The sequence below is a fragment of the Gossypium hirsutum genome, chromosome A07 (genome assembly GCF_007990345.1).
Source record: "Gossypium hirsutum isolate 1008001.06 chromosome A07, Gossypium_hirsutum_v2.1, whole genome shotgun sequence".
Taxonomy (NCBI): Eukaryota; Viridiplantae; Streptophyta; class Magnoliopsida; order Malvales; family Malvaceae; genus Gossypium; species Gossypium hirsutum.
The window spans coordinates 2,068,146-2,086,602 of record NC_053430.1 but is presented as its reverse complement, the minus strand read 5'-3'; the positions used below and the strand labels follow the sequence as shown (position 1 = coordinate 2,086,602).

General features: G+C 29.7%; 2 protein-coding genes and 1 long non-coding RNA gene across 6 annotated transcripts; all 3 read right to left on the bottom strand.

The window, feature by feature from the left end:
• Nucleotides 1-239: 239 nt before the first annotated feature.
• LOC121231962 (uncharacterized) lies at nucleotides 240-5,743 on the bottom strand. Of its 3 annotated transcripts, none has more exons than XM_041117133.1 (10): nucleotides 5,154-5,743; nucleotides 4,925-5,016; nucleotides 3,893-3,995; nucleotides 3,191-3,450; nucleotides 2,885-3,016; nucleotides 2,571-2,693; nucleotides 2,015-2,143; nucleotides 1,145-1,359; nucleotides 911-1,034; nucleotides 240-795 (listed from the first exon to the last, which is right to left on the bottom strand). In XM_041117133.1, exons 1-10 carry the CDS (start codon nucleotides 5,347-5,349, stop codon nucleotides 574-576), a joined length of 1,596 nt encoding a protein of 531 aa, XP_040973067.1. In that variant the 5' UTR covers nucleotides 5,350-5,743; the 3' UTR covers nucleotides 240-573. The 3 variants fall into 3 exon arrangements, with proteins under 3 accessions (XP_040973067.1, XP_040973068.1, XP_040973066.1); XM_041117134.1 differs by having other exon boundaries at nucleotides 881-1,034; nucleotides 5,199-5,742; XM_041117132.1 differs by having other exon boundaries at nucleotides 881-1,034; nucleotides 5,154-5,741.
• Nucleotides 5,744-8,632: 2,889 nt separating this feature from the next.
• LOC107929909 (uncharacterized) lies at nucleotides 8,633-13,112 on the bottom strand. Of its 2 annotated transcripts, XR_005930191.1 has the most exons (4): nucleotides 12,817-13,112; nucleotides 12,600-12,670; nucleotides 10,745-10,846; nucleotides 8,633-9,682 (listed from the first exon to the last, which is right to left on the bottom strand). It is a non-coding gene; the product is annotated as an uncharacterized lncRNA (long non-coding RNA). The 2 variants fall into 2 exon arrangements; XR_005930190.1 differs by having other exon boundaries at nucleotides 12,600-13,112.
• A 2,637-nt stretch (nucleotides 13,113-15,749) lies between these two features.
• LOC107929884 (ethylene-responsive transcription factor ERF017) lies at nucleotides 15,750-16,780 on the bottom strand. The gene has a single exon (XM_016861419.2). It carries the CDS (start codon nucleotides 16,656-16,658, stop codon nucleotides 16,014-16,016), a length of 645 nt encoding a protein of 214 aa, XP_016716908.2. The 5' UTR covers nucleotides 16,659-16,780; the 3' UTR covers nucleotides 15,750-16,013.
• Between the last annotated feature and the right edge of the window lie 1,677 nt (nucleotides 16,781-18,457).

The window sequence follows — 18,457 nt, the reverse complement described above, 5'->3', positions numbered from 1 at the left end:
AAAAATAAAAATACATATATCATAAAAAATTAAGTTTATTTTTTTATAAAATAACCAGTTTTATTTAATTTTAATAATATTTTTATTAAATTATTATTGTTAAATATTAAACTATAAAAAATATTATTAAATTTTGTCTTCAAATTATTTTAAATTAAAATTTAATAGCAAAATTTAATCAAAAATTTAACTTTTGTGGCAAAATTCAACCAAACAACAGAAAGCAACAGAATTCAATATAGAATTATAGTGATAAATTTATTACCATTCATAATGGACTATAGTAACACAGTGACAAATTTGCATATTAACCCTAAAATTAACGTTAGTAAATATATCAAGTCAAGTTGGATTTTACCTACACCTGCCCAAAACACCTTACCCTATAGGGTCGGGACAGATCAGAACTCGACAAGTTCGGGGTCTTTTTTACCCTAATATCCTAACAAGTCTACCAGCTTTCACATTCAATATATGGAAAACGGTGTCGTATTATTCCGCGGGTCGACCCAAGTATTGATGCTGTGACTGAAGATTCAATCCTTTTCCAGTAATGCTATATATGATGATATTTTAGGCTCTAATCAAGAGCTCATATACATTACTGTTATTATCCCCACTAACACGCTTTAACATTTCGAAGCTTCTACGACTTCCTAAGAAATCGATTCGTTTGAAAATCATGTTTCCACCGCATTCAACTGTCTCTTTGCTAGAGTACAATGCTCGAAGCCGGTCAGCATGCCTCGAGTCCGTGTGGATAGCGGCTTCTATTTCATGACTCAACATGTTCTCCTACAAAACAGCAGCAATGCAAGCAAAGAATTCAATCCATATGTCATGTTTGAACATGTTGCATTAACATCGATAACTCTAGTACCTGATAAAAGGAATAGATATAATCCAAAACCTGCAGACATGTAAAGCCGTTATTGCTGAAATATGTTCGTGAAGAAGGACCCATCTCAGAAAACCGGTCAACTGGGAATAGTATGGTTAGAAAGTGGTTTTTGAATATCAATTCGTTTCTCTCACTGCAAACAAGATGTGGAGCAGATAAATTGTAAGACAATGGCTAATTAAATTAATACATGAAAACGATCAAAAATAGATGAGGCATCTCTATAGCAGAAAGAACGAAGACCTTTCTGTAAGAGACCGGGTGGAGTTCGTAAATGAGGCCCTGGAATCCTGTCCATCACCATTTGCATCAAAGAATATGGATTGGTGCTCATTAACATCTTCAACACTACAAGAGTCAGTGAAAACTGAAGCAGTTGAAGTTGGCTCAGATATCGTCCAGCAAATTGAATCGAGAAGACTACTCGGACTTATTGGACGAATCGGGGTTTGACAAGTCTGAAAAGGAAACAAATGTTCAAGGAAATGCAATAATAATACATTATAATCATTCCGCTAAAGTAATCTTTAAAGAGAAATAACCGAACACACACGATGGTGTTTGCACACATGCTTACGATGACATTGTAATAGTAAGCCTGATTTTTACAACTTGCGTTGCATGCATGCAGTAGGATAAGGACCTCTCTATAGCTTACATGATATAATATGAAATATAGGAACCATTGATTGTCAAAAAGGGATAAGTTAATGGTAATCCATTTTGAGCTAGCCTGTTTCTACCTTCTAGATTGCCTCCACCTACTTAGAAGTCAATCGATCCGATAGCTAATATCATGTCGGAAGGGTGCTTTCTAATATACATTTTGGTGAATAAGAAACCATGGTGTGGTCAACTCTCGAACCGTTCAATGTCTACCACCCAAATCCCAAGGTTCATCCAGTTAATTTCTTCCATGCAACAAATCTTACAATTAAGATGACTTACCATAGTCTCTTGGGTTTATATAGAGTAAATATAATTCAAATATTAACTTTAACTAGAAAAACAGTGGTATCAAACACCCAAGTCAAATCACCGCAGTTCTTTTGTCATAATTTAAGCCCACAATATTACAAAAATCCAAGGGCATACGCATGATTAATCACTTACCTGCATTCGATGACCGCGACGATTTCTAACCCCGGTTTTGGCTAAATGAACAACCTGTTGCCTTTCTTCATAACTAGCATTGCTTCTGAAGCTCGGTGTATCTTGAGAGAAGTTACCCGCATTGTTTACCTATTAAAACTTGACGTTAGCATATCTGTTTAGAGAAGCTAAAAAGGAGATCAACAGATAAGCATAACCTGACCAGAACCTAGTTAGCAGAAACCGGTGACTAGACACAGAAACAGAGAATTTGAAAGGTCAACACTCAATTGCTTAAGAAAAACTTCAGTTTCTGAACCAGTGCAAGCATTAGCTTAAGAATCGGAGAAGTAATCTATATACATCATCAATCATTGCTAAATTATATTCGACGACTCATCTATACAAAACTGTTTCTAATGATTGGATCCATTCCCATTTTTCATATCTAATTATTCATCACGGGAAAGGAACAACATGGAAGCTTTGATATCATAGAAGCAAAAGATGTGAAATCTATATCCTTAAATGAGTTTTCAAGTGCCAATATCATAAGAATCAAAATATTCATCAGTACCTCTTCTTCAATGCCATTCTGAGAATTTTCAAGCACTGTTCCAATCTGCCGAGCCAAATCAGCAGACATGTGAACAAGTCTCTGCAGATACCTATCCTTAGCTGTTTTCAGGATCCACAACGGCTGAGACATTAAATGTCAAGTCAGTTTAAGCATAATGAAGCATTGATTATTCTTATAAGTTGTTATGTTTATTGCCAGTGATGACATCATGGGAAAACTGGGGCAAAATAATGATGACATTAGAATCAAACTCATTATGATGATGATGCACAAAATGAATTGTTTGCATGATGCAATGCAGAAGCACTCACCGTTACAATGTTGTTAGAGTGGCCAACATACCGATGGAGAGAATTTCCTTCACACACTACATAACTAGCATTACAACCAACAAACCATCGATCTACAACCAGGGCACCTTCTTTAGATGCTGCCTCGAGAACCTATCAACATGTTAAATGTCTTGAGGTATTGCTAAAAGCAACATACAAGTCCAAACGTAACTAAAATAGTGAGTAATTTACTAGCGATGCATTGACATATAGAAGATGCAATGTATTCAAAACTGGCATTTCAAAGAGGAAAAATTAATTTTAATCAGGATATTTAAATGTTACCTTATTCCGTAGTTCATCTGAAATATCGGAATCTATATACAGGGTATGACCAGACAGCATTGAACTCAAACTATTTTTCGGGTCACTTCTAGAATATCTTACATGTGGTTTTCCAACCATGTCAATTTTCTTGGTATCATGAAAACTGGCAGGAAGACATGAACTTTCTGAAGCAGTAGACACGAGCCACTTCAACTCATCTACACGTGAGCCATTTTCACCAACACCCTTCACGGTGTAGAGTGATTCACTTAACCTAACTGAATTAAATGGAAAAAAAAATGAATCTGACGAAATAAAATAAAATAAAATAAAAGGCACCCAAATGGCCTTTGCTTCCCGAAAAAACTCAACTTCCGCTTCCTGTAAAACTTAGGTGTAGATAGAAAAAGAACTGCACCCTAGAATCAAAATAATAAAATTCAATGGTAGAATTTGAAATTAAAATAAAAAAAAGGCATTTGGAGATTGCAATTAAGAGTTCAAAAACAGCAACAAAACAATAGCCAGACGATTCATAAATGACCATATCAGTAAAACATATATACAAGCTGCAATTTAGTTCAGTAGCTGGTAGCATAAGGTATCATCCTATTCAGTTTTCTAACTCTTATGTCTTATCTAAATTCTGAAACATATTTTTGTAACAGTTTGAAAGAGCATATCCCTAAATAGAAAACATATCATGACAGCAACGTATACCATTCCTCTTGACACTATCCACAAACCATCCAAGTGTAACGATGAACAGGCCATTTCTTGATCCATGTTTTAGAGCATGCTCAAACTTACGTCCGCTTACACTGTATCCAAGATTAAGGTCAACAGAACTATGGTACCAGTAGAAATAATACATAGACTGAGAGATAGGAAATGTTATCATCATCATAACATCCATCTGGAAATTACAATAGTATCATAAAATTTTAACCATATTGGTACTCTTTTCTTCAAGTAAATTCCACCTTTGAGTATCGCATTTCAACAAAAATCCGATGTAGGTCATTAAAATTTAATTTATAGTCATAAGATTACTGGATTTTGTTAACAATACCAAATCTAATCACATTAACAGTTTTTATCCGAAAAAAAAAAATTAATGACAAAGATGCAAGGATGTCGTGTAAACTACTCCGTCTGCTACAGTACAGCAATTTAGAGATGCAAGTATAAAGATTTAAAATTCAATTCTAGCAAAACCAAAGAAATAGACACAGTAATATATATACATATATACTGTTGAGGGATTGACTACTTCAGGAGAAATATTCGAAGTGTCATCCACCAAACAGTGGACAGTTTTGTCTCCGGTACACTGCCAAGAGCTAGCATGCCATGAGCTATCCCCATGCTCAAGTAACTTCATAATTATTCACCCGTACTATACTGACACCTATCCCTTGAGCTTTGCAAGTCCACCAATCGAGGCACGTGCTCTGTGAACCAAGCCCTTCAGGGAGCCACTTACAGCACGCCGACCCTCAACAGAGTACAAGAGATAAAACCCTCACCGGAAGACAATAGTTCAGTTGTTGGGCGACCTGATCAACTGCTCGGCCGCCGGCACCTTCTAAAACTTCTCCCCCCAAATAGTCCATCCCCAAAACATTTATACACATACATACATATAACTTTTCAACCACATTCAGAAAACTATAGTTCTTTAGCCAAGTTTCAAAAGATGCCAAAATTTAAATTAATTTTCAAAAAAGCAATGATAATGAGAAAGGATATCTGAACCACCAGATGGGTACATTGAGGATGCAAGCTTGGACTATATTGACCACCTAATCTCTCAGTTGCTTCCATAACTTGTTTCCTTGCTTCTGAAAAAAAAACCAACAATAACAAACATTAATTTCTTTTAAAAGAAATAAAATTCTCAACACATGCAATAGCTGAATTCAATCAAACTTCAAGTGCCCAAATTCAAAATCATACGATTTTAACAAAATTACCCAACCTTTAGATAAGCCAGTAACACAAATGACCAAAGCAGAAAACGGACCGGTGGATCGAACCGTAACCGGTTCAGAGCCCAGTGAAGAAGCAACAGGGGAAAGGGGCATTGGTTCAAACGAAGGTGAGGACCCAATAAACAGCTTTGAACAACCTTTTCTGTTCACCACTTCCACCCTATTGTTGTTGAGACCACCCATGTTTTTCTTTCACTCATCTCGTATTTTCAGGCTCAGATTCAAAAGTTATTTAAAAATATAAACAAAAAAAAACCCAAAATAAGTGAATGAATTTTAAATGAACCCAAAGAATGAAAACTTGAAATGATGAAGTCAAAAGAATCTCGAATGAGAAAAAAGAGGAATCAAATAAAAAAAAAAGGTGGAGGAGAGTGTGGAGGGAAATGGGATTTTTAGAGATTGGAGACAAAATGAGTATTTTTTATTAATTACTACTATTTTAATGTTAACTTATATGAAAAAAAAAAGGTATGGAAAAAGAAAAGTGAATTGTTTTTTAAGGAAATTCGTTGTTTTTGTGCCTTGCTATAGAGTCACAGAGTACAGAGAGAAACTTTGGGTGGGTTTTTTTTTTATGGAGTGTTCTTTTGATTTAAAATTTGTCGAGCAGAAAAAGGCAGCCATTTTTGTCTATTTCTACTCCCAGTCCTTATATATTTTTTACATTTTAAATTTAGTCTTTTTATTCTTAATTTTAAGAATTGAATTCCTTTATTCTTTTGAGGTCCAAGTAATAACACCAAAAATGTCTTTCCAAAGGTCTTAGCCTCCAAATTTTTTGAAAATTTTCATTAGAATCTTAATTTTTTTTAAAATTTAAGTTAAACTCAGAATTTGAAAATTCTCGTTAAAATTTTCAGATGTTCTCCTTCAAATTTTTTGTCAACTCTCATTAAGCTTTTGAAGTTTTTAATTAGACTTACCAAAATTTTAAAGACAAATTTTTTTTAGGCCCTCTAAGTCTTAACACAAAGATCTACAACTAAGTCTTTCGTTAAAATGAATTATGCAATATTTTCATAATAAAAAATTGTGTCCACGTGATCAATATTACACACATGAACGACCCAAATAGGCAAAAAAATAAAAATGAATCTAAGATTGTAAGGTTTTGATTTTGAAAATGGGATGTAAGATTCTGTAATATTATTTCAGAAGATAAATGAAAATCGTTACCTTTATTTTGCAACCATTGAGTTTTTTTTTTTTTTAAATTGATTCGTAAATCTATTTTAATTACTCTTTGATGGTAAAATCAATTCAGCATCAATTATTAAATGGAAAGAGTAAAAAAAAGTAAATTCCTAAAAGTAAAAATAGAATGATTTAAGAAAATAGGGACTAAAAACAGAATTCGTCCTTTTTTTCCTTTAAATCTCTAGTGCTTTCAAAAGTTGGATCCATATGTCCTTCTCCAGAATGGGCTTGTTATTTCATTGAATTTACTAATGTACCATACCCAACCAAACCAAGGTTTAGGGGGGTTCCACTTCCACAATGCTTGAACCCCACTTCCTCCCATCTATAGTATTTGTTTTTGTTGTGATGGTGAGTGGTGAACTTACTGAGTTTGTGAATATCATTATCACATTAATTTCAGCATACCTGTTCTTTTCACATGCAAATTTCCCTTCAAATATTGGTTATTAAACGAGAGAGATTTCTGGCCACAGTTTAGATTAGGGTTGCTCATTGTTAAGACTTTAATCTATTGAAATTTATTTTAACTCCATTAGCTTATTTTACATTAAAAAAATATTTGATTATGGGAGGAGATTTTTAAAAAAATGTTCGAACTTGTATTTTTTTTAGAGTGCAATGTGTCTTATCACTGTAGCTCACACTTATCAGTAAAATTAATCGAAATTTGATATTTAAATATTTACTTGATTTATTAGATATATCTAATTTTGTTAATGGTCAAATTTTGGATATACCCAATCAAAATGTTAAGAGTAAAATTTTATATATTTTTTTTAAGTTTAATGGCTAAATTTAATTAAAAAAATTCAAATTGATAAAAGAGGAAAAAAGCTAAAAAGCTAAATTTGAGGTAATTTTTATTATCTAAATTAATTGAAGTTATAAAAGCATTAATTGTTTATTATAAATAAATTAATCAAACTGAGATAATTTCAATTAATTCTATTGACTTTCGTTTAATAGAACAAATATATTAGTACACTATCATATATTAAATTTAATAAAATTAAATCTCACTACTCTCACAAAAATTAAGTACAAATTAGGCCTTCAATCTTTAAAAATATCTTAAATTAAATCTCTTAAAAATTTGAAAACTCTCACTACTCTCACAAAAATTTTAATTACATCCTCAATTATTTTTTTTAAAAATTCATTAAACTCCAAAAAGTTTAAAAATTTTATTAAGTACTCCAAAACTCAATCACAAGATCCACTACCGTATAAAAGGCCGAAATCATATTTTTCTGCATTTATTGCAATAGAAGCAGGAATTGAAACAAGAACTCAAACTAGGGACACCTGTTTGTCTCTTCTTCTTCATCTTGTATACATTATTTTGCTTGTCTTTACTTTTGCAATATTCGGTTTTGGGTTCAAATCATTTACGTAATTTGAAAGCAACAAAACGGGGGAGGGGGTCATTTGGAGCTTCTATTTGTTCACAGTTATAAGTCATTTTCCAAGGTCAAAAGTATGGTGTAATTTTAAAGTTGACTACTATTATTAAATTAGGGTTCTTATCATACTATCATATATAAAATAAGAAAAAGGTGATGCATAACCATAGCAGCATGCACCAAGCAACTGCATCATCTACCAATAATTATATATATTTTAGCATTGTTGACTCTGTTTTCTATAAAATTATACTTGTATTTGATACACCTATGCTGATACATTGTTTATGTAGTTTAAAAATTTATTTTATAATAACAACATCATAACATATACATAACAGTTAAATTATATACCTGTTAAGAATCGTATCAATCAATATGTTTTATTTTGATAATAAATCGGAACTTCAAATTATACTTTTAATTTTAATGTATACTAATCAGTACATAAATAATGAAATTGAATTGGATTAAAATAATGCATTATTTTAACTAAATTAAAGTTGACCCAATTCCATCCTATTTAAATAACTATTTTGATAAAAAAAAATTTTTAATTGAATTTAATTTTATACATATAAATATTAATATTAAAAATAAATATCTCGTTATTTTTTAATTAGTAAAAGGAATTATTAAAATAATTTATAGGATGATTTCGTTGTTTAATGTAAGGCATTTTTTTTTTGGTTGTTTATTTTGTGTTTGTTCAACAATAGATTATAGATTATACTTGTGAAGTTTATTAACAATTATTTTATATCTCAAATTTATTTAATTTTATTTATTTGATACTTATAAATATTTTTTAAAATATTGATGTATTTAAAATGGTACTCTAAAGCATATTAGTACCAATACTTACTAAATGTAGAGAAAAAAAAAGCGATATGTTCACTACTACAATACTTAAGGGTAAGTAAAAGTTGAGTCAAGCCGACTAAATTGACTTAATTAAATTGATTAAATTGGCTCAATTTGGTCAATTTTAATTTTTATTCGATTTGAAGTGTCGGTTATAATGATTAAGTCAAGTCGATTTCGATTTTAGATTATAATTCAAAAAAATAATATTATTTGATACACATGGTGGAACTTTTAACTACACAAGTGGAGTTGAGATTTTGTCGTGTGTCTTTAAATTGCATTTAAAAATAAATAAATATGACATCTGGCAAAATCTTAACTTTATTTGTCAATGTATCAATAATAACTCATTAAAAATATGTTATTATTTGGTACATTAATAATGTAATTTTTTCTATTCCACAAGTAAACTCAAAAAATTTCCTTGTGTCTTTTTTTTGAATATTTATTTTTTAATTACTATATTTCTAAAAGACACTTTATCAACTGTTTGACTCTCTTTATAAAGTTTAAAAATACATATTATATTTATATTTTTTATAGTACTTAAACCCAAATCCATACTCAAACTCAAACCAAAAATAAACCCAATATACCCAAATTCAACTAAAACCGATAAACAAAATACTAAAAATTTAAACCCATCAATTGTACAAACTAAAATTTAAACCCTGCTTTCATATTTATATAGCTTTTGTTGATCGAATTTGCCTTTATTGTAATTAGTAGTGTTTTTAATTTGATTTAATTTTATATAATCTTTAGAAAATACATAAATTTTCGGTCAAATCGATTTTTCGTCTAAATCAATGCAGGAAAGTCGATTTGGTGTAATTTATTTTATTTCAAATAGTTTAATTTCAGATTTAAAAATAATAAAAAATCGATAAAATCAATTTTTTTTAAAAAATTTAACTAACCGATTACTTATATCAGGCCACCCAGAAAATGGTGAAGCTGTCCAATTATTTAGTGCTTATGGAGTGATGTGGGCCAATGAACATAACTCGTGTCATATATCTTCTTGTTCAACCACCTATTGCCTACAAAAATCATATATATCAGCTATCCACTGTCTTTTGAAGCTATATTTCTCCACACAAATAAAATATTTAGAGAAAAATTAAAAAAAGAGCATGCCAGTATCATATACATATTTTCAAACACTTTCAAGATTAAGCAAAACTTGATTTAATTAAAAAAATCAAATTTTAATTTAATTTAATTGAGTTATTTGATCTTTATGGATGACTCAAATAAAAAATCGGTGTAAAATATTTTTTGAGCCCCTGTTAATTTCAAAAAAAAAAGTTGTAATTAAGTTAGAATGATGAAATAGAATTCCTCAACTTAATTAATACGAAATTTTTTCATTTTATTCAATTCAATTCGATATAAGTAGAAACTAATTAGGGCTGAGAAGCCTCTTTAATAAAGGAAATAGAATATTTTTAAGCCCTCCAAAAATTTCAAACAATCAAAATTAAAGATTCTTTAGCTTTTAATTAAATGAAAAAATATCTATTTTTATAATTTTAATTTTATCCTTATCCAATTATGTAGCCTTATCCAAAATTTTAATTCTAAAATCTTAATTTTAATTAAATAAAAAATATCAATTTAAAGTTATATAAAATCTTAATTTTAATTCTAAAATTTTATAATTTTATCTCTAACCCCTTAAATAAAATTCTTTAACTTTACCCTTATCCAATTATGTAGCCTTAATGTATGATGTTTGTGGCGAACTAGACACCTAATATGTAGGTTGTGTAGTTTAAGATAAGTCAAACGCCCAAGCATTTCGAGAGATGATCAAGTTAGTGGAAGGTTAAAAAAGACAAAGAAGGTGTCAATGGAGCTGTCATTTTCAGGTGAAATAAAAGAAACCTTCCCTGGCTGTGGTTGAATCTTTTGTTATAATCTTCTCTTTTTTATGTAGACTTTTAAATTTTAATACTACTTGTAGATTAGACAATAGTATGAATTTGATCTGTCTATGCTAGTGACCAAATGCCCACTACAGGTTGGTTCAAAGGCTGAGGAGATTCCACGTTTAGAATATTATTAGCAAGTTGAGTGATTAAGAGAGTCAGTTGACAAACCTGGTTCTAAGTACTAAAGGAGGGGCTGGTTGAGATCTGAGCTCTGTTTCCACAAATGTAAGCTGAGAAAGATATCACCCTTCTTGTAACTTTTGCAATGCTCTGAAATATTTAACACATCAAACTTACATAGGATGGAAAACATAAACGCTATGTGTTAAGTGTTAAATTGTATTTTACATTTTTTATTAAAAAATAGATAAATTAGTATTTGTATATTAGATTAAAGAGCAAACTGATATTTTCTATTGAGAATTTTATCCATTTCTGCTATTAAACACGGGCATAGCTGACAAAATAACTAAATAACAGCATGTGGTGTGCCACGTGTAACTCATTAATTTTAAACATTAGGAATTGATGAAATTTTTAACAAAAATACCAATTTGTTCTTTGATGTAATATATAAGAATTAATTTATCTATTTTTTTAACAGAAAAAATAAAATTCAATCCGACTTTTAATATAAAACCTTCATAACATTTTTACCCTAAAATATTATATATTTTGAGAAAAAGTAAATGAAAACGTTATAATCATTAGTATTTTATATGTATAACGTGGGCCAAGACCTCCATCAACTGAGTTAAGGCCACGTTATTAATATTTATATGTTAATGTTTCATGGCAATTAGCTTCATGGAGACATTAAGACCAAACATGTGTATACAGTATCAATGCTCAAAAATCAAAATTCAAATTTTGTTGTTGTTATTATTTTCTCAATTTGTAATATGTACTTAAAAAAACAGTTATAATTCATGTTTGTTATCTCTTCAATAAACTTTGAAATAACAAAATAAAGATAATCATGACAAGAATGGCATAATGTTATGTATAATTAAGAATCAACTTTGTAATGACAACCATGCCTCTTGCTCACTCCATTAACCCAACTTTGAGAAATAACTCCTTGACATAAGTTTCAGTGTTCCAACCTTCATGCAATTAAAACCCAAAATGAGGCTCTGTTCTTTTTTTTTTTGGGGGGGGGGTGTTTCTACGAACACAAATGCAATGGGCTACTACCCATAAAAGTAAAGCCCAAACCCCTTCATATTAATCCAAAGAGTTAAAGCATCAATCGTCTTGAGACATACCTATAGGTTAAAGTACTCAAGAAGTCCCTGTACTATAGGGACTAGATCAAATTAGTCCCTTTATTTTTTTCAATTGCGGTTCAATTCCAAACAAAATATTTAATTTACGGAACAATAAAAACTTTAAAAATATTAACTCTAAATAGTAAATGTTAATTCTATTCTAATTTAGCCTTATTGATTCTAATTAATAATATAAAGACTGAATTAATCCATTTAATAATAGAGAAATTAATATAATCAAGTCTCTATAATAGAAAGACCTCTAAAGTAAATTCACCTGTAGCCTTAAAATAGTCCCAAGTGATAATATGGCTCCAAGGAAGCTAAGGAGCAGTAGAGAGTTGTATATGAACAGCCACCATAATTTATATATGGCTCCAATAATTACAGCCACCACAATGAACAAAATTTACATATGAACAAACCGTTCTGCCAAATTAAGCTTCTCACTTTTAAGTTGAATGCCATTTTTTTTAAAGAGTTACAGATTATAATTAAACGAAAATTTGAAATAAGATACATCGGTAATAATCATTATATTCATACGGTACTAAACAACTAATTGAATTTAAACTTACCAATCAAAACATTTCTAGATAACTCATCAAAATAAATCTAAATCAAAATTTTAAGCCAAAATCTCATTGAGAAGTTGAATGCAAGCCATGGTAAAAATTTTAGATTGCTGCAAAAATATTTAATAACAACAAAATTGGATAAATTCTAAATCTCATAAACTATATATACTTTACCTTGAAGATTAACAGAATGATGAAACGCCATGTGAAAAACTACCTCAACTCCTTTCAAAGCTACTATAAGCCTACAACCAGAATTAAAAACAAATGCAAAAAGAATATTACTGATAAATAATATAGAAATAAATACGATTTTCGAAATAATCGGAGACCTCCGAGTATTTGAGCTTCGCGGCGAAGATCAGTAGAAACGTAGTGAGCACGAGCGGACCTTAAACCTTCGCCGAGGACTCGGTTCTCCTCGTAGGATTCGAGATCAATGCTATAAATCAAATCAGCGATTCGAACAACGAACATTTGGTATTTGGTAATTGATTAGCACCTCAACCAAATGACGGCCGGCGGCGAAGCCTTTACCGCCCGTTACAACGCACCATTTCTCCTCTCCCGACGTTTGACCTAATCTGCTGCGACAACGACATAAAACGAATCGGAGACGAGCTAAGAAAAGAACAAGAATAGGAAGGATCGCGGAATAAGAATTGATAAGAGTGAAGCTTAAGCGAATCTTTTAATGGTAAACTATTTTGTCTTTTATTTTACGAAGAATTCAATTTCGTTGAATCTTAAAAAGAGATTCAAAACTGGAGTGTTTTAATTGGAAAAATTCTAATTTTGATCCCTCTAGTTTTTAAATTTCATATTTTTCCTTTTATAATATTATTAATTAATCTAATTAAAATTTTCGACTAAAATGCATACATAATTAGAAAATTCTTTTTAATGCATACAGAAAATCAGCTTTATGAATTTATAAAAAATAATCGTCTATTATTAATTATTTGAATTAACAAATGACATTATAAAAAGAGAGACCAAAATCAGAATTTAACCAATTATTAAGATGTCACGTATGATGCAGCAAATGCTGACGATTGGTTTTCAACGTAAGCAATGATTACATGCTTTGACTTCAAAATATTTATTTATTTTATTTCTTAACCTTATTAATTACTACTATTTTGTATGTTTCGACGCGTGACTCGCGAGTGAGGTCAGTTCAGGTGGCGGTGTCCTCTTTTTTTTTTTTTTCACTTACCCTCCACTTCGCAAATTCCTTTCACTTTTTTCGATATCTTCATAGTTAGATGAGTGATTAAATCGATTAAATTATAAATATTTTATTTAATCAATTTATTTAATTTAAAGTAAATAAAATTATTAAAAAATAAAAATAAATTAATCATCTATTTGTATCAATTTGTAAATTAATTAATTACTTTTTCTTTTTAAATTAATATTTCAATAAATTCTTGATTCAGTTATTCTAATTAAGATTTCTGTATAACATTTGATTTACGATTGTGGGACGTTCTTCATCTTCTACTACAGGATAATCGTTGATTTTTATTTTTTAAAAGGAGAAGGAAAAGATTGTCAGTTGTCTTTGTCATATCTTCGTTCGTACATGGATGCCTTGAATTTTTGTTTACCGCAAATCTTGAAAATCAGCTTGAAAGTCTTCTTGACTTTCCACGTGGTCTTTGTTTTGTCTTTATCCTTCTTGGATGTTGTCCAGGTTCCATGTTTCTATTTCATCCAGGTGTAAAGATTCTGGTGATAGTCTTGGTGAATTCCAAGTCTCCCACGTGTTCTTGATTTCTTCAATTATTTCTGAAGGGAAATCGTCTATTTCCATATCTGCTATTTTCTTTAGCAGTTGTATGGATTCTTCATCTCTTGATTTCTGAATCATGCTGTTTTTATCAGCTACTATTCTTCTTCTATCGGTAGATAGTTTGTATGTTTGATCTTGAAGTACATGTCGAGTTGTTGACATTAAATCAATTGCTTGGATTTGAAAATATTTTGGATTACTGTAACACTTGTCAATAGTTTTGGTCAAGTGTTTTTTATCTTCTTTGGCTGCTGATAAATAAGGACTATCAAACATTCGTTGAATAATTCATATTTGATATGGTTGATAGAATCGCTCTTTTTCAGCAATTCCAATAAGACTACTTATTTGGATATAAAAATAGTAATAAAAATTATCTTGATATACTAAAAGTGACAATATAGCTTTTATAGTAGCAGGAAAATCTTTTAATAAGTGAAAAGAAAAGTTTTGTACTACAATTTCTCTAACGAAACCCCATTCAATACTGTTTATACCAAATGGTTCATGATCTAATCTGAATTTTATAGTAGGAATTTCTTCCCCTATATCATTTAGATAAACATATGATTGTAAAAAGTATTTAGAAAAGACTTTTTTATATTGAGTCTGCTGGTTGCAGATAATTTTATTGATTTTTTCAAAAATTTAAATATTATAATTATAATATTATTATTAAAAGTTGTACACGTGATAGAATTCGAAGCTTTTGTTTATATTTGCCTTTTTGGTTTGGTCCGACATAATTAGTGGAGCACTTAAAAGACTGATTAGATTTTAACATTAATTTATTTTTTAAAATTTTTAAATAATTTTAAATCGAATGAATTAAAAATTTAATCACAAATTTAGTTCCAAAAATATTGGACCTACTCAAGGAAATGAATAAAATATAAATTTAAAAAGGCTTCTTTTCATTTATTACATAAGGTTAAGAAAAAATAATTATTAAATATTTGATACAATTTTTTTCAAATTATATTACTAGGTTTTGTTTTGTTTTTTTAATAAATCGATAATAACTTGTGAAATAACTCAACTAATTAATTATATTTTTTTCATGATACATTGCAAGTTTTTATTAAAAAATAATAAATAAAAACAAAATGAGCAAAGATAGCATAGCAGAACTTAACAAATATATCAATACTTCGTAACTCCGAATTTTCCAAAAATTTTATTTAGAAAATTCAATCAAAACTCTTAAATTATTGTATATCATTATTGATTTTAGTAAAAATTTAAGAAGTTATATAATTACAATTAAGAAATATATTTTGACTTTTTATAAATTTATTTATAGAACTATTATTATTATCTATTTTTTATGGTAAATACTTATGAAACTTCTATCCTATCCCGTTGACAAAAAATATTCTACCCTTTATTTTTTGTTGAAAAATAAAAATATATTATTATTTAATAAATATATCACCATCACGAAATTTTCATTTATTTATTTTTTAATTTTAAAATATCATTTGTTTAATCCGTTTGTAAAATTAAAAAAAAACATTATCTGATAATTACACTTGAAACAATTATTGATTTATTATCGAAAAAAAATTATAAGTAACAAAATACAAACAAGCCTATATATTTAAAAATTTATAAAGAGCCAAAACCTCTCAAACCAGTATATAACTGGGAAAAAATCAGTGACTCCGGCAGCTAAAATTCACCAAATTCCTGATTATCCAGCTAAATTTCTGTAATTTTCCAAGAAAAAGGGTGATTAGAAAACACTAATATTACACTTAAAGAGTATTGTAATTCTGATATTTTTGGGTTTAGAAGTTCCAAAGAAAAGATGAATGCTGGGAAAAACCATCGCCGGGGTAGTTTTGATCATCGTCCATGTCGTCATCAACCGGCGGCGGCGGCGGAAGAGGATAGAAATGATCGCCGGGTAAATGACCGAGCCCTGGATAAAACCCATAATCGGACGACATCCCTTCATTGGAATCCAACATGCTCAAAAACGACGACCAATCCGTCCTCGTTTCATGGCTTTCTACTTGCGTAGCAAGTCCACCGTCCGACACTGAAACGGACGAAGACGACGTGTATTGTTCTACAGTCGGGTCCGTCATCGCATTGTTGTTATTAACCGACTCGTTGGCAAACCTAGACGCCACCGCTTGGATCTCATGTGGGCCAAGTGACCTTGCACCGGCTATTTCCGGTGGGTTATCGGGGAAGTTAAACTTAGCTCCATTGCCACGTAAACAATACTGAGCGGCGTCGAATGCCCGAGCGGCTTTTTCCGGCGAGTCGTAAGAACCTAACCAAATACGTTCACGGCTGTTGGGAAGTCGGATTTCGGATACCCATTTCCCCCATTTTCTCTTCCTTACACCCTTGTACTTTGAACCATTACCGGTTGGGTCCGAGCCATGGTTCGTGGTTGACTCAGACTGTGTTGGCTTCACCATGTATGTTTTTTTTTTTGGAGGGGGGTTAAATTTTTTAAAAGATCCCTGAGACTTGTGAGTTGAGAAATGGATGGTGAGAGTTAGCTTGGGGATAATGAAAAATGGCGGCTCTGTGCGAGTTATATATAGGGATCGGAGACGGGGGGAGTTTTCTGTTGAAGGGGTAATTTAAGCGTGTTGAAGAGGAGTAAAGAGCGTGCGGATCCGTGGCAAGTTTTTTGGAAGGCCAAAAATTATGAAGGAAACGCGGTAGGGATCGTAAGCGAAAACCACGTGCATATATTATGCAGTGAGTTTATTTATCTGTCAATTGGGATCATTTCACTATACATCCTCAAAATTTTTAAAAAAAAAATTAATTGAGTCCCTTAACGGTAAAATTACTTTGTAAATCTTTTAAATATATATATAAATTCATGCATTAGTATAATGATAAAATTATTTTTTAACCTTACCAAAATTGTATAATTTTATTTTGGACCTGGCATTCGCTTGTGAACTTTTTTCATATCATTATCTGTTTGATGATATTAAAATGAATAATGTGGTATTAAGTTAGATGCGATGTTGGTAAATTTAGTGTGATTTGTAAATATTAATTTTTAAAAAATTTTAAAATCGATAGTTAAATAAATTTTTACAAAATGAATAAAAATATTTTAAGAAAACTTATTAATAATATAGGAGGAAGTGGGAAATGTAAGTTATCTGTGATGGGGTCGGTCACAGGGAGATCCCCCCTCATGTGATGGAATTCAGGGTGCTATTTGCAATCTATTGGAAGGCGCGTGGGAGACACATAAGTCAAATTTAGTCATGAAATTTTTAAAAAAGTCAATTATTTTTTAAAGAATATATTAATTAAAATATTCTTTTTTAATAATATTGGTGTAACAATCCTATTGTTAGTTTCTGAAAATTTCTTAATTAATTATTAGTTTAAAAAATATTAAAATGCAATTTCATCTTTAAAAAAATCTTCTATTTTTACTAAAAAAGTTGTGTCTTTTAGATCCATCCTTTCTTTTCATTAAGAACGAAGAGAAAATTTTAACCCTAATTTCTGCTTATTAAATTACGTAATTTATTGACACAGATATTAAACTTCTTTAATAGTTAGATTATTAATTCAAAATAAATTTTATGTATATTTGAAAATTTGAAATAAAATATTAAAATTATTTTTTAAAATTTATAACTTATATTTAATTTAATTTTTTTTAACATTAAAACTCAAGTTCAACTGATTGTACAATATTTTAACTATATATTTATAATTGGTTCATGTTGGGTTAATTTTTTTTTAATATTTATTTTTAAATTTTCAACTATAAATAATTTTTTTACTTTTAAACCTTTATTAACATAAAAAAATATGATAGTAAAATGATAAGATAACTATCATATACAAGAAAATCTAGACTAACTAATACTATTGTAAAAGTAAAAGATCAAATTAACGCAAAGAAATCGAAATTACAATTTTATTATTATCTTCTAATAATTAAAAAAGAAAGGGGAAATGTCATGTCATTAATTAAACTTCGTTAATAATTTTGATAGATAATGTGAATTAAAAAAAAAGTCATTGTAAAAAAATTAATCAAAATATTCATATTAACTACTTCGCCTAAACATTATAAAAATTAGGATTAAATTATATACATTCAAGTATAAAGATTAAATCTTATTGTAAATATAATAGAGAGATAAAATAATATTAGATTAATTTCCTATAAAATGCAAAAAAAAAAATGTAAAAAATGGTTCTAACACATATCAAGCAAACACCTTCCTTT

What these genes read in the sequence shown, in the direction of transcription:
- LOC121231962 (XM_041117132.1), bottom strand. Translation starts at nt 5,349, where the DNA reads ATGGGTGGTCTCAACAACAATAGGGTGGAAGTGGTGAACAGAAAAGGT. An exon ending in TGTTACTGGCTTATCTAAAG is followed by an intron (nt 5,017 to 5,153) that starts GTTGGGTAATTT and finishes TTTTTTTTTCAG; the next exon opens with AAGCAAGGAAACAAGTTATG. An exon ending in ACCCGGTCTCTTACAGAAAG is followed by an intron (nt 1,035 to 1,144) that starts GTCTTCGTTCTT and finishes TCTTGTTTGCAG; the next exon opens with TGAGAGAAACGAATTGATAT.
- LOC107929884 (XM_016861419.2), bottom strand. Translation starts at nt 16,658, where the DNA reads ATGGTGAAGCCAACACAGTCTGAGTCAACCACGAACCATGGCTCGGAC.